This window comes from Thamnophis sirtalis, unplaced genomic scaffold (assembly GCF_051295495.1).
Source record: "Thamnophis sirtalis isolate CommonGarterSnake01/CBP01778 unplaced genomic scaffold, rThaSir2_p1.2 scaffold_5, whole genome shotgun sequence".
NCBI classification, from domain to species: domain Eukaryota; kingdom Metazoa; phylum Chordata; class Lepidosauria; order Squamata; family Natricidae; genus Thamnophis; species Thamnophis sirtalis.
Window position 1 is genome coordinate 71,370,696 of NW_028261385.1, and position 15,945 is coordinate 71,386,640.

The following is a 15,945-nucleotide window of genomic DNA, read 5'->3' on the forward strand; positions in this document are numbered from 1 at the left end:
GAAATATTAACTCTTCTTCCTGGCAATAGCTTGCTAACAATTGCTTTTCCCAGAAAACTTTGAAAATTGATGTTCTGCTGAAATGAAGGAAGATAAACTCAGAGGGTTTGGGGAAATATTTTTCACAATACTGAAAATACCTCACTTTTCAAATGACATTTTGGCATTCCTTTTAAAACCATCCATCTATCTTGATCTTACTTGCTCCCAAGGGCACCATCATACTGGCACCTAGCTTCAAATTAGCGTTAACTTTCTTGCCTCACGTGGCTTTGATCATCCCCATGTGTACTCCACAAAGAAACCAGATGCTATAACAGTGAAGGAGCAAAGAACAATAAGCCATAAAAGAGTAGAAAGATGAAGAACACTGCCCTGAAAATAACTCTATGCTTCCTTGCAGAAAATAACTACTTGTTTTCCAATAAACTTAACACCGTTTTGTGGTATAGGTGGTGCTCTTCAGGCAAAGCTATTTTAGGTTGTATAGTTGGTAAAATCTATCTATTCCCCTTAGACCAGGAGGGTCAAACTCAAGGCCCACAAGCCAGATCCGGCTCACAAGGTGCTTAGATCTGGCCCACAGGGCTGCCTTGGAAACAGTGAAGGACCGACCCATGGTGCATGGCCCTCCAGAGCTCCGTTTTCAGCTGCAACTGCCTCCTGCAACCCTTTGCCAGCAAAAATGGAACGGGCATGGCCCTCTCAATCTCTGTTTTCCCTGGCTCAGGCCACACAGGTGCCCTCAACACGAGTGACACTGAGCTGGCCATGCCCCCCCTGCCCCGCCCCCAAGGTCAAAGAGAACCCTGATGTGGCCCTTAATGAAATCGAGTTTGACAAACCTGCATTAGAGTAATTTCTTGTGCACCCACCATGACTCTTCTGCAAAAGTTACCTACATTCAGGTACAATCTATAGCCACAATTGTATTTAGAAATCATGAAAAAATTGTTGCAATTATGGACTTTTAGAAACATTTCAAACACACAGTTGCATATTGCACATGGAAAATACAACATACTATTTTTCCCCTTAAATTAATACCTAATAAAGATAAAAACAAAAAACAATCTTTCAGTGATTTTAGTCTAATATGATGTAAATAACCTGGTGGAAGATTAACTGTTGCTAACACTGAGTCTTTAATACCCAATCGGTAACAATTGATGTCTCAACACAAGAATATTGAATCTTTACTGAATAAAACCCTCCCTATGTTAGCATGATATATTGTCAACTACAAAAAAGCCACACAAAAGTCCTAGTAAGTTATTTATATATATAGATTTCAGCAAGAAAGGAATATTGAGAAGTTGCTGTCCTAAGTAAAATTGCACTGTAACATCAATAAAAAGGTGGGTTACTCATACAAATACTGTCTGCAGAAGGAATATTTATATAGAAGCAAATGCTTCAATGTAAACCAGAATCCTGCATTGTAAAATCATAAGGAAAGTTCTACATACAAACATATAATAACAAGGTTACTTATGTCATTGGAACAGCCTATAGCTCTGAATCTAAATTTGTTACAATTATTCTTCTGCAGAACACTACAATTTCAATGGGGGGAATCAATTTTTTTTTACTACCGGTTCTGTGGGCGTAGTTTGGTGGGCATGGCAGGGGAAGGACACTGTAAAATTTCCATTCCCTCTCCACTCCAGAAGTTTACTGCAAAATCCCCATTTCCTCCCGATCAGCTAGGACTCGGGAGGCAGAGAATAGATGGGGGCATGGGCAGTCAGAGGTGGTATTTATTGATTCTCCAAACTACTCAAAATTTTCACTGCCGGTTCTCCAGAACTAGTCAGAACCTGCTGAATACCACCCCTGTTTTTACCAAAAGCAATGAATGGAATTGATACTTCAATGTATTCTTCTCTACATTGGAACAAAATGGATTGCAATTAGAGGTTCTTTTGTGTTACCAAATCTATGTTAGAGCAGAAGCATATCTGCATTACTGATATTTTATTGGGGACAGTGGATACTACCTACTCCAAGCAACATTAGCCTAAGCTACAAAGGTAAGACTACTGCATCTCATATTTTCAAGAAGGTGGTTTGGGATGCTGACCGGAAGAAGTAGTGCTTTTTTGCAGCAGCGTAAACATTGTGAATCAGCCTCCCAGTAGATATCAAACTATACCCTGATTTTCCAAAATGGTTGTAATCTGAATTGTTTTAGAGAACTTTCTCCTGAGCTTATGCATGATGTCATCTTTTACTTTTATTTTTGTTATTTTTGACCATGCCTTTGCTGATGTCATTAATTACATTCCATGGATATTAAGTGTAGCAACCCTGGATGTATTTGTTTTTTTTTCTATTTACATTCCATAGAAACCATCAAGAATCGGTTTAATTGCAATGGGACAGAAACATGTTAAATAATCCTCACAGAATGTGTCCAAAGGGTTGCTTTCTGGTCCACAGGAATTGTGCAACTGCAGTAATTTCAAGTTATTTGATCTGTGTCATAACTAAACTCACTTAAAAACTTTCCAAAAGTATTTGAAAAAATACTTTGCAAGAGCCTTGATATAGTTGTTGTTGCTTACATTAAGTACCTGCTTTTAGCTCCTACCAGCTATTTTGATTAATGAATATATTAATGAATATATTTACCGGTAATTACAATGGTTCGGAAATTAATGCACAGGAATTCCAGAGATGGAATACTTCCCATGTTCTATATTGCTCATAATACTTTGAACCATATTCCACATTGCCATTTTGGCATTCCTCATATCAAGACCTGATTCAGAAAAGTTAGCATAAGCATTCTCTTGATGCCCTGTTTATTTGGGAATCTATATAAAACTATCTAGAATGAGCAACTGATTGCAGTAATTATCCTTTTATTTGAAGTATCTGATCATTGTACTATACATATTTTTAACATTTCTAAACTTTTCTATTTAAAAAAATATGGTTTTAATTGAAAATGATAAAACATTTATTTAGTTGCAAGAATTCCTATTATTTATCAGTTAATAGTGGTATCAAACCTTTTTAAGCACTAAGAATACTGCAGAATTCCCCCCCTCCCCCATGAAAGTCAATGTGAAGCCATAGAAAAATAAACGCACCAGCATATATCTCAATTTAATTAATTTCTTTAGTGAAAGAAACCACCGTCATTACAAAATATTTCCGTAGATAAAATACTAATCATATTATTTGACTTTATAATCCCCTTAAGAGTGTATAGATGGGGGAGAGGAAAATATTTTTGCATCCCCATTTTGGCTAGAAAGACACACTTTGGATAGATAGAACTGTACAAGTTTGAGCTTGTTTGATTTTGGAGCCAAGACACAGCTTTGCTTTGTCTACTTTCTGAATCTTCATGAATGTCTATGTGACAACTGATGGTAGTATGCACAGGACTGCACAGGTTAGCCATAAAAACTGGAAAATAAATTTGAGTCTTTAGAAATGTAGGGTGAGGGACACTTCTTCCTCCAAAAAATATCACCAAAGCTATTTGCCTTTGAGAGGCACAAGGAAATCCTGAATTTTCAGGATGCAGATTCTTTCCAGATGGTAGCAATCATTGATATGGATTTGAAATTTTAGAAACTGCTCTTTTCCTTTGCTTTTTCAAGATCCAATTATGTCTGGTTTTATATTTGGATTTTGTTCAGATCAGATGCACATTCATAACTGTGCAGGTTTTGGATATTAAAATGGAATGTTTGCACCTGGCAAGTTAGAATTGTATTAAATAATTCCTAATGTGATACATAGGGTTAAGAGAAATGTTAAGAAGATTTGCTTCAGTAATTCCACAGAAAATACATACGCGGGATTTTATACTAAGTGTAATATAGAACTAAACTAATATAAAAATCTTACATAATTCCTAGAGAAGGTAATTAAAATCTAACACCAACTTTTGTTCTTTTGTAATAAAAAATACTTTACAAATCTTTAAGCTTGGCAACAGAGTGCTGAAGTAGCATTATCACTTATTCATTTATTCCTTTTCTAGGCAGGCATTTCTATAAAAACCCACAAAATAGCAAGATTCCAGTGCAACAAGCTTAGAAATAAGCTCAACTGGTATTTGGTTAGAACTTTTCACTTTCTGGAATGTAAAATAATTATTCTTGTGATTACACAGACGTACAGAAGTTGTGATCTTGGCAATAACATGGAAATACTGTTTTTATTTCCCAATGTAGTCTGCAGACTGGGAATAGCCTATGGGCTTCCTATTTCAATTATAAACAAGGCCAATTATTTCATTTGTTCCAGATTCAATCAGCTTCCTTTGTTCTGTCACCTACTGTGATATTGAAGGAAGGCCCCACTTAAAGGTGAAATGTAGCATCCAGCCACCATGCCCAAATGTGTCAATATCTTTTCTGGGCACTTCACTTGGTTGTCATCTCAACCTGTTGTCAGCATTGAAATCCCACACGGTAACTGTTACAAGGACTCTGTCTCAACCTGTTCACGCTACAACAAGCACAGTAATAATTCCAAACCAGGATTTCCTGCCTTCTACTAATGAATGTACTTTCTAGTTTTTATAGTCCGAATAGCCATGGAGATATAAAATGAAGATGTCAGCGTTCTGAGTAATGCACCCACCAAAAGCAGAATTGTGAGGCAGGTAGATTCCTAAAATAACATGTTTGTTAGGAATATAATCTAACGGTTGAGTTGGCAATATATAAATCATATAGCAATGTTGTACCTGTTTCTTTAAATTATACTGTAAAATGTGATTGGTTGCTGTTTTCCTCAATCGGCTATAAGAGGGAGCCAGAATGACTGTTAGCTCTCTGTTTCATTAGATGCTGGGCTGATCTGATCTGAGTGTTTTAGATGCTGGCTGTTAGAAAGTGCCGTGAGCTATTGTAAGTTTTGCAACTGCTAGCAAACTTTGAGTACTGAACTGATTATATGATACTGGACTATGTTATTTGGATTATCCCTTAACTGAAAGACATTGATGACTGACTGTCTTATCCGTGTATGACTTGGACTGTTTGAAGGACTCTGATACCTCTATTTCTACGAAAGTAAAAGCCTATTTAAACTGCAGTGTCTCTGTATGCTGGTTTGTGTGTTCTCCAACACAACTCTCACACTTCCCTGAACGTACTCGCTGTCCCAACGGGGAGCTTACCAAACACTGGTTATGGGCCCAGAGTGTACCAGACGTAGCTAAAGGACAGTTGGTGTTGATACGCAATACCGCATACAGACAGCTGTTTATTTTAGTGATTGCACTATCCTGGATAAGATGGCGTGCGACCCATCAACAAGCCTATCAATGATAACCCGGTTGGATGGAGCAAACTATGTTTCCTGGTCTATGAAATGCAGTCTACTCCTGCGTAGGGAAGGTTTATGGGATGCTGTACAGAATCCACCGGATGTAACTGCTTAGAATCCAGATAATGATGATGATGCCAAGAAGATAGCAGATTTTCAGCAAAGCAACTAACGGGCATTGTGTATTATTGGTCTAACACTGAATGACCAACTATTAGTTCATATTCGTGGAGAAAATTCTGCTGCAAGATGTTGGGAGAATTTGAAGAGGATTTATGTACATGACACTGTAGATGCACACATACATCTCACACGCAGACTGTTTATGGCTAATTAAGCCATAACACCTGCAAAGGGTTCCTGAGCCTTTAAATGGTCTCTCTGTCTGGATCAGTAGGAATCGCAATCATGGGAAAGACTGCTGACCTGACAGTTGTGCAGAAAACCATCATTGACACCCTCCATAAGGAGGGAAAGTCTCAAAAGGTAATTGCAAAAGAAGTTGGATGTTCCCAAAGTGCTGTATCAAAGCACATTAATAGAAAGTTATGTGGAAGGGAAAGGTGTGGAAGAAAAAGGTGCACAAGCAGCAGGGATGACCACAGCCTGGAGAGGATTGTCAGGAAAAGGTCATTCAAAAGTGTTGGGGACTTTCACAAGGAGTGGACTGAGGCTGGAGTCAGTGCATCAAGAGCCACCACACACTGACGGATCCTGGACATGGGCTTCAAATGTCGTATTCCTCTTGTCAAGCTGCTCCTGAACAACGACGTCAGACGTGTCTTACCTAGACTAAAGAAAAACAGACCTGGTCTGTTGCTCAGTGGTCCAAAGTCCTCTTTTCTGATGAAAGCAACTTTTGCATCTCATTTGGAAACCAAGGACCCAGAGTATGGAGGAAGAATGGAGGCACATACTGCAAGATGCTTGAAGTCCAGTGTGAAGTTTCCACAGTCTGTATTGATTTGGGGAGCCATGTCATCTGCTGGTGTTGGCCCACTGTGCTTCATTAAGTCCAGGGTCAACGCAGTCGTCTACCAGGAGATTTTGGAGCACTTCATGCTTCCTTCTGCAGACGAGCTTTATGGGGATGCTGATTTCATTTTCCAGCAGGACTTGGCACCTGCCCACACTGCCAAAAGCACCAAAACCTGGTTCAATGACTGTGGGATTACTGTGCTTGATTGGCCAGCAAAACTCGCCTGACCTGAACCCTATAGAGAATCTGGGGTTGGCAATGGGGCATTGCCAAGAGAAAGATGAGAGACATGAGTCCGAACCATGCAGAAGAGCTGAAGGCCCCTATTGAAGCATCCTGGTCTTCCATAACAACTCAGCAGCCACAGACTGATAGCTTCCATGCCATGCTGCATTGAGGCAGTAATTGCTGCAAAAGGGGCCCGAACCAAGTACTGAGTACATATGCATGCTTATACTTTTCAGGGGTCCGATATTGTTCTATGTACAATCCTTGTTTTATTGATTGCATGTAATATTGTAATTTTCTGAGATTGTAGATTTGGGGTTTTCATGAGCTGAATGCCAAAATAATCACAATTATGACACATCACTGCTTGCTTTGCATGTAATGAGTCTATCTCACATATTAGTTTCACCTTTTAAGTTGCATTTACTGAAATAAATGAACTTTTGCACGATATTCTAATTTTTCGAGTTTCACCTTTATATATAGTTTATTTTATGTTGGTAATATGTTATGTAGTAGAAGAGAGTTTCACTTTAAAGTCAACAATATGGTTTTAATATATAACATTTATTTGGACGATTTTCCCTTATCCAAAACTAACACTGCTGTTTCTTTTCAAAGGCAGCTTTCCAGAAATTCTTGCAGCATTTAGAAGAACAAGTTTAAATGTAAGCAGCTAAAGCTGTCACTGAAGTTAGCTCATCTCCCAATAGGGATACACAGCACCTTAAAAGGTTTCCAGTCAATGAGGTATGGAGTATAATATTCTTAATTATACATTAAGTATATCTTAATTATATCTTAATTCCTAATTCCCAAACAGAATTTACATAAACAAACAATTCTTTTTTTAAAAAAAATATTTTCTATTCTGAAAATAACAGCTAATTTAAGTTGTAGTTTAGGGGATTTCTGAAGCATTTTGCCCAATAGTTAAATGGGGGAGAAAAAAATGGGAACTTGATACTAACCAATACAGGGTGCAAAATAAAACATAGCCTGCAATGTTATTCACACTTATTCACACAAAAATACTTTGAACTTAGTTTAAATAAGGTTCCAAAGAGCCCAGAGAGGACCAACGTTTGCACTGATTGAGGTGCTACAGAGTTTAAAAATCTGGTGTGGGAATGAGAGATTTGGCAGCTATTACCAAAACTATTAGCAGATATTCTACCACCTTCTCAAAATAGACAAGCCTTATCTCATTTGCACCTAGAATGCACAAAAAAACCAAATCAGTTTTGCAGCAAGACTGCTTAAAAGTTTGTCATCCTCAAAGTATAGTGCTCACTGGAACATTTGAGTTGTAACCTTAGACCCATGATGGCGAACATATGGCATGTGTGCCACAGGTGACACACGGAGCCATTTGTTAAGGCACGCGAGGTGTTGCCATGTCAGCTTCAGCGCGCATGTGCACGCTGCCCAACTAACTTCGCCCTTCATTTTCAGCCATTTTTCGACCTCCAAAGGCTTTCCTGAAGCCTCCAGAGGGTGAAGAAAAAAAAAACTACGTGCAAACCAGAAATTCGGGAACGGACTTCCGGTTTGTGCATTGGGCTGTTTTTATCCCTCCGGAGCGCAAAAAATGGCTTTACAGGCAACTCAGAAATCCATTCCCAAATTCTGGCTTGCGCGTTGGGTTGTTTTTTGGCCAAAATGTGCGCCAAAAGCGAGGGGAGGGTGGGGGTTGTGCGCACATGTCCGGGGGAGCTGGGCATACCCATGCACGATCTCCCTGCGCTCCTTCCGCTTCTGGCATGCAATGGGTAAAAGGTTAGCCATCACTGCCTTAGACCTTTCATAAACACTATGAATCAGATTCTGAGAGACTTTGGATTAACTGTTTCCATTGCTAGGAGACTAGTATGACAACTACAGGTAGTCCTTGAGTTGACAAACACAACTGAACAGAATTGCTAAGTGAGTTTTGCCGCATTTCACAACCTTTCTTGCCATAGTTGTTAAGTGCATCACTGCAGTTGTTATAATAGTAACATGGTTGTTAAGTGAATTTGGCCTCCCTATTGAGTTTGCTGTTCAGAAGGTCGCAAAAAGTGATCACAAAGGTGAATACAGAAAGTGCTGTTAAAGCACTGTGAAGCGGTATATAAGTCTTAAGTGCTTTTGCTATCAAATGACCATCATAAATTTGTGCCAGTTGCCAAGCAGGCAAATTTTGGTGTCACATAATCATGGGATGCTGCAATGGTCATAAATGTGAAAAAGACTCGTAAGTCACTTTTTTCAGTGTTGTTATAACTTTGCTAAGCAAAGGACTACCTGTAATTTGATTGGGATCCTGGCAAGGTAATCCATCCTTCCATAGTACAGTAAAAAGTGAATATTCAGATTACCTGTTTGAATAAAACCTAGTTCCATCATGTTGATAAGGGTCATCTACGTAGAGAGAAGAGGAAGAAATTGTGGTTGCTAAAGAAGCGGCTTCAAACAGAGATGCTGTGCTTGGCACTAAATCTGGATGTCGGGAGGCTAATACTGTATAGGAAAAAAGGGAAAAAAGTCACTCCTGCAGATAAATTAGTGTATATAAAAAATTAAGGGCTTACTTTCTGTGAAAACACATACATTAGATATAAAAATGCTGTTTGTGTGATCATCCACAGCTTTATTAAATAGGGGTTTATAAAGTTATATGAATAATGTGGCTGGGTGTGCCTTCCTCCTTTTAAATCCTTTTAAATTATTGCATTCTGCCTTTGAACCAAAGATCTTGATATACAGTGTGTTAAGATAACGTTCAATCTTAATGCATATTAAGTTGGGGTTTGTTTTAGGTAATCTGCTATTATTATCTATTATCTTCAGAAAAGCTTAAAACTTTTTTTTCCATTTTACACAAGAGGTGTACAATTATTTCAAGTGAAGGATTGCATTTGAGTTTTGGTTGATATAGCAGGGGGCTCGTTTGAGAGAAATAGTCTAGCATAAAAGCTGGATTTAATGTGATTTGATTAAATGCAAATATAATTAATATTACTTTTCAGAAGACTTAAAATCAATTTGACGGCTTTTGAAAGGAGTCTGGAGATTCTTATGTAGGGAATTAGGGCGTTTCATTATTTACTATTCTTCTGGAATACCAGAATGTGCACCTCTATTCTAAAACTATCACTTCTTCCTTTTGGCAAAGAATGCTAGTTTTGGAATCTAGAGCATCTTATTCTACTGAAAATTACCTTCTTCATCAAGGCTACAGTAACTTTGTCCTTCTGTGAGTAAATCATGCTTTTCATCTGTCCAGTCTTGGCTAACTACTGACACATATTCTTGTGATGTAGCTTTTAGAGCAGCAATAGAATTGCATCGTTTCTTGGAAGGAGATGACTTCAGAACTGGGGTTTTAAAAGGGAGATAATGAAAGTAATGTAAATATAGATTATTTTTATAGCCAACTTTCCATTATTATACAAACACTTCCTTTCACTGGATGTCCCAAAAGAGACTTGAACAGATTTTACTCAAATAACTGCCATTATCATAAATATGACACAATCATTTGTCTTCAGAAAAAATCCATAGTATGTGCCAGTATAAATGTGACAAATAGCTGATTTTAGTTATAGGTTAATAAAACTTGAACTCAACTTTTATATGGCAAGGCGTTCCTAAGAGGCTAAGTATAGGTTATAACAATGAATAGCATTTGTTCAATTTTTGTATCTGGGACAAGAGAAACAACTTTATGGCAGTATAGACAAAAAAAATATCTTGCATATAATGTAAAGGGGAAAAAGAGATTCAAAGTGTAATCCAAAGTAAAATTCAATCTTAGTTCACTTTTCTGGATAGCCAAAATGATTTAAGAACTGCATTGTGTAATTTAATGTGATGAGCTGTAATATTCATTTTTATAATAAGATTCAAAGATTGATCTGTTCCTGTGTAAATAGGAAATGTTATCTGTATCTAAAGTTCTATACTAGTTGAAAAGGTGCTGCTTCTCTGGATAGAACAGCCCAATGAATGTTAAGTAATATTAAAAAGACATTGAACCCAAGCTATCCCCTAACCCAGCCAATATTCATCTCCTACACAGTGAAGAAATGCTAAGTTCAAATGCATGTTCCTCCATCGAAGGGACTGGACAGAGATATGGCATGAACAAGATTATTTTCTAAATCAGTCTGACTAGAATAGTATCTGCCCATATCATTATTATATAAACATCATGGAGTAACACAGGGCTCCATTAAAACTTAAGGATAATTTTTATAGCATCTTGTATGCAGTGCAGTGCGTAAACAATCTCAAAGACATTTTATAACATCCCTTACATTGAATATTATAAGAATCGGGATCAGTGGTAGTCAACCTGGTCCCTACCGCCCACTAGTGGGCGTTCCAGCTTTCATGGTGGGCGGTGGGGATTTGCTGTAACTCTGCTTCGTAAATTTTATAAAGTAAAGTTACTTCCCTACTTTATAAATCACCATTACTGTGGAACTGGTGGGCGGTCAGAAAATTTTACTACTAACAGAGATACAAAAGTGTGCGGTAGGTATGAATAGGTTGACTATCCCTGATCTAGATGTACTTACAAGATTGGTAATTAGGTTCACACACTATTAATTGCTCTAACCATAAACTTTCAAAATAGTATACTCAGAATACTAAAGAAAATACAGCCACAAAACACTAGAATGGAGATACAAGAGGCTGTGTGTAATCCCAACTATTAAAATTATGTATCTGCAGTGACTTGGAGGAATTTCAGAGTTCCAATATGTTCCATGGGGTGAACGGACTTCCCCTGAAACATATACACATATCATTCAGTCGATGGCATCAGCTTGAGTGCATGAAATCAAGCCAGGGTTCAGCTTCCTTTAGTTCCAGTTACATGTCTTTCAAAAAGGAAATTTCATTTGCAATCAATAAGCACCTCTGCTGAAGTGACTGAGTTTTGTTTTGTTCTGTCTTAGTGTTAAATAGTTGGGCAATGATTTGTTGAAAACATCTTTGTTTATTTACTGACCAGAAGGCCAACTCTAATTAGCTACTGGTTTTCTCCAAATCTTGAAAATTCATGGAAGAATTTTCAGTGATCCTGAATATTTTAATAATCCAGAACTACCCTCTCAAGGCTTACTCAACTGCAAACTTGAAATTATAAACTTGAGCAACAGGAAGCATCGTCATCTGGAACTTGTATATAATTTGGGACTCCCTATTAATCAGAACAAAGCTCCATCTAAGCCAAGATCCATTTTGTCTTGCAACAAGCATAGAGGAGTTTCCAAGAAGCCAGAGGCTTTTTTACCAACTGCCATGGCAGTAGTTTACAATATCAGCCTGTAGTACTTATATTATATTCTGTACCGTGAGTCCAACCTCAGAGATTAAGTAATTATGCAAGTGGGGCCCCTCTAGAAAAAAAAGATAATGGTAAGAGTGGCTTTAGTTAGTTCATAATATGGTGGTACCTACGCTGATTTTTTTTGAATACTCTGGTACTCATAAACTTTAAAAACCTGTCAGCATAAAAACTTGGTCGGTGGACTGAAACTGTATCCTACAAAGAAACAAAAAAGCTTTGTCAGTAAGAAAAGAGGAGAGGATATATAATCTACAGATCAAACAGAACATGAAACTAAAATTTAGTGTTTTCTTTTCACTGGCAAATTTTTAGCATTCCATTAATTTATTAAGTAGTGTAATACTTAGAGAATACTGCATTCATTAAAAAAAACAAAAGCAATTTGAAGGCTATTTTCTTAAATTAAAAACAAACATTCAACAATCTCTAGAAAGTTTCTAAAGCGGCTTTTTTCCAGACTTGCCTCCAGAAATTGAGGGTGCTCCAAAACTGAAAGTTTTAAAGAAGAGATTGAACAACCATTTGTCTAAAATGGTTGAGCAGGAGGTTGAACCAGAAGGCCTCCAAAGTCCCTTTCAACTCTGTGGTTCTGTTAGTTCCTGACACACCCAAAATGAAAAGACATTCTAGATATAGTTGTTTAAAGAGATGGCAAAGCTCTATGCACAAAATAGATGCAGCTCTTATTGCTGAACAGAATAGAGGCAAAAAAGGAGCTTTCCACTTTACATAAACCATTGACATAATTCCAAAAACCATTAAAATGACTTACTCCGTCATAAACAAGGGCTTTCCAAGAATGCTCCAACTTCTTTATTAACCTGATGACAATATACCACAAAAAGAAGTTTAATAAACAATTATCCCTTTGGCTACAATATCGCTTTAACCGAATAATTGCACAGAAAGCAATGAGTATTATTTTAAGTTTACCTGTACGACTGCAAGATGTCAATTATGCCCATAAATAGCAGCAGTTTTTCTCCTCTGTAGCTTTTAGCTGGAATGCCTCCCATTCTGACAGAAACAACGAAATAATAGCAAGTCATTGTAAAGCCTACTTTCTAAAGTAACCATAGAAATATATTAACAGCTAAAAATGTCCTTCTTAATATATGTAGCGAAAAGGTTTGCACCATATGGTAAGGGCTATACAATTGTCAAAAATGGATTTAAGCAAGTCTCTTTCCCTCCTCAGTTTGACTACTTTTCCCCATGTCTGAAAATTAAGATTATGCATTCCTCTGGTGTATTATTTTTCAAACAGCTGTGTCAAAATAATACTAGGCATTTAAGGATATATTCCTGTGATTTTGTATACAGAAAATGCATAGATAAATCAATTGTTTTTTGGCTCAACATTTTCGGTGATGGGGTGATGATGACTTAAGAGGCCATGGTCTAATTATTTGGGATCTTTGCCAGCAATTATGTCTGGCATCCTCAGAGGCTAACGTGATCTTAGCAGGCAACATTTGGGTTTTTTTTAAGTTCATTTGTCTTTATGTTTTATTGTTCGCCAACTGAAGGCAAGTCTGACCCACTTTAAATGTAGTACACAAAACTGAAGAAAAATATTAAACAATCCAGTAACTTCTTGTTTTCAAAGGGCTGTTTTTTAAGGGACTTACGTATTGGTATTTTCTGTGATGACACAGTCCCCTGATTTTCCTGGACCTTGAATGGACTCCATAGCAGTTGAATAAAGAACTCTTTGTCCTCCTGGGCGTTTAGAGTCAGAGGTGTTTTGAGAAAACTCCCCTTCTCTCTCTTTTGCTGAACTGTCCAAGATGTGGATGCCAAGCAACAAACTATAATCCATGATTTTAAAGCTTTCCAGCACCTAGGATCAGATGTTTTAGACTGAAATCTATTATGTGGCAAATTGTGAAAGAGTATACAAGAAAGATAAATGAACCATATTGAACAGAGAGAAATAATTACTTTGATTTGATATCCCAATAAAAATGATCACATCTAAATTTAAGTTTTTAAAATTCTTTTGCCAGATTAAATAGGAGTTCCTCATGTCTAAAAAACACTACAGTTTTCTTGCTTTAATATACCCTTAACACGCAAAGCCCAAGAGTGAAGTGGCAAAATGTGGGGTGCCCTGCAATACAATTATAAAGATACATAGTTGAATGAACAAACTTAAAAATGTATATCACTAGCTCTGTGTCAAACTGGAAGCAAGTGACTAGTAGAGTAAGAAGGGCTCTGTTTTAAGCTGTATGCTATTTAACACAAAATGATGAAATTTATAACCATTTAAAATAAATAAATTCAATATAAACATACAATGCAGTAATAAATAAAATTCTGCTATAAATATATATTACTTTGAGGAGATTACAGATATTTCATGTTTTTGTCATGGCAGGGATAAAACTATATGGAATATTTTTCAGATATATATTTGTAATATATTTTGACCTCTCAGAATTTTTTTTAAAATCGCCCATAAATTTCAAAAGCAGAATATAGGAGTTCAAAAATCTGAAAAAGCTTTGATTTATAACATATATTAATATTTGGCTTGGATATTAACTGGATTTTTTTTTGGAAAGGAACCATTATCTTATTTCTTCTTCAACATCTTTTGAGAGGTGGGGTTGGTATAATCAATTAAATCTACTATGAAACTAAAATCTGACTTGAGTTTCCTGCTGATACAAAACTGCTTCAGGGTTTGAGACATAATTGCTTTTCCTCTTCCCCTTAATACTTAGAATATTAATGAAAAGAGAATTTGACCTCATTCTCCCATACAGTGGGATCAAAAATGATATATGTGGAATGAAGAAAAAGACACATGAGAATAAATACAGTAGTGTTTGTGGTGTATGTATCTCCTATTATTATAACCCAATTTAAAATAGAAAATGACTAAATATTGGAAGTTCTGGTTTGAAAAATGTAGGCTGAAGAGGAACCTTATGACATTTAATTTTTCTCTATATTCTATATAACAATTACTCAATTGCTGTTTCCTAATGAATTTGAACACTGGAACTTCATTCCTTTTTATCCTAGTCTGTGCCTATTTTTTCCCAACTTGAAAACCAATATTCCAGATAAAATCTACACAATATCATATCTCAAGCACAAGAAATAAATATAATTCCAAAATTCTGAATGACAGATGAACAAATTTGGAAACTTGGTAAGAAGTCGGAAGAGGGCACACATTCACACTTCTAGAGAGAAAGAATTTCTATCAATTACACCACAGAATGGTGAGCAACAGCAGTGAGGAAGTAATCTGTTCTTTTATTTATTAGTCATTTATCTGATTTATCTTATACTCATTTATTTAGACTGATATTCTTGTATCACAAGAACTGTCAGTGGTTAGTGGAACAATAAGATCCATATAACATAATAATTAAAACATCCAGAGTAAATCAATACAAAAATAGAAAATAAAAGTAAAATCACCCATACAATGGCAACATCCCAATTAATTTCCTAAAACCTGTCAGATTGATTTCGTGTTAATTAGCTCCCAGCAAGTTATAACAGAGGAACACAATCTACTTCTAGAGCCAATAGAAGAGTATTCTGAGGCCTCTTACAGGTAGTCCTCAACTTATGAACACAATTGGGATGGGAATTTCTATCACTAAGCAATGTGACTGTAAAGCCCAACACCATGTGTCCACATCGCTTAGCAATCAACAGTCCCAGTTGCCACTGTAACTTGATGAATGGGTCATTAAAGCAGGAACCGCAGGAAGTCACAGGTAAGGAGCTGGAGTTGTTGCAAGGAAGCACAGGAAGACCTGGGTGGTCTGTTGGCAGGTCACACACAAGTTGGTGTATGTGTGTGTGTGCAGTGCACCACGAGCTAAGGAGTTGGAGGAAATAATGTTCAGAGTGCATGCATGCAAGCACAGAGAGGCCAAGGAAAGAGTACATTGTGGCTCAGCAGCTTTTTGGCGTACTGCCGCTCTGAAGTTGCAAGAAGTCCGTAAATCACAATGCAATGTGAAATCTAGTCCCAGGTCAGGCCAGCTCCATAGCACAAAGGGGCTTATTAGAATGTTGCAGCTCTGAGATTGCAAAAAGTCCTGAGCCATAGCAAACCCCAGAG

General features: G+C 37.0%; 1 protein-coding gene across 6 annotated transcripts in view; it reads right to left on the reverse strand.

Moving 5' to 3' along the window:
• The window catches only part of PIP5K1B (phosphatidylinositol-4-phosphate 5-kinase type 1 beta), an 82,379-nt gene that overhangs the window by 14,344 nt on the left and 52,090 nt on the right, over positions 1-15,945 (reverse strand). For 5 of the 6 annotated variants that reach the window (XM_014052346.2, XM_087716008.1, XM_014052354.2 and 2 more), the window contains exons 8-13: positions 13,481-13,692; positions 12,783-12,866; positions 12,622-12,670; positions 11,960-12,044; positions 9,709-9,864; positions 8,866-9,007 (exon numbers count right to left, since the gene is read on the reverse strand). In XM_014052346.2, coding sequence (XP_013907821.1) covers positions 8,866-9,007; positions 9,709-9,864; positions 11,960-12,044; positions 12,622-12,670; positions 12,783-12,866; positions 13,481-13,692 — 728 coding nt within the window. The remainder of the gene's footprint in view (positions 1-8,865; positions 9,008-9,708; positions 9,865-11,959; positions 12,045-12,621; positions 12,671-12,782; positions 12,867-13,480; positions 13,693-15,945) is intronic. The other variant, XM_087716009.1, reaches the window with a different exon arrangement.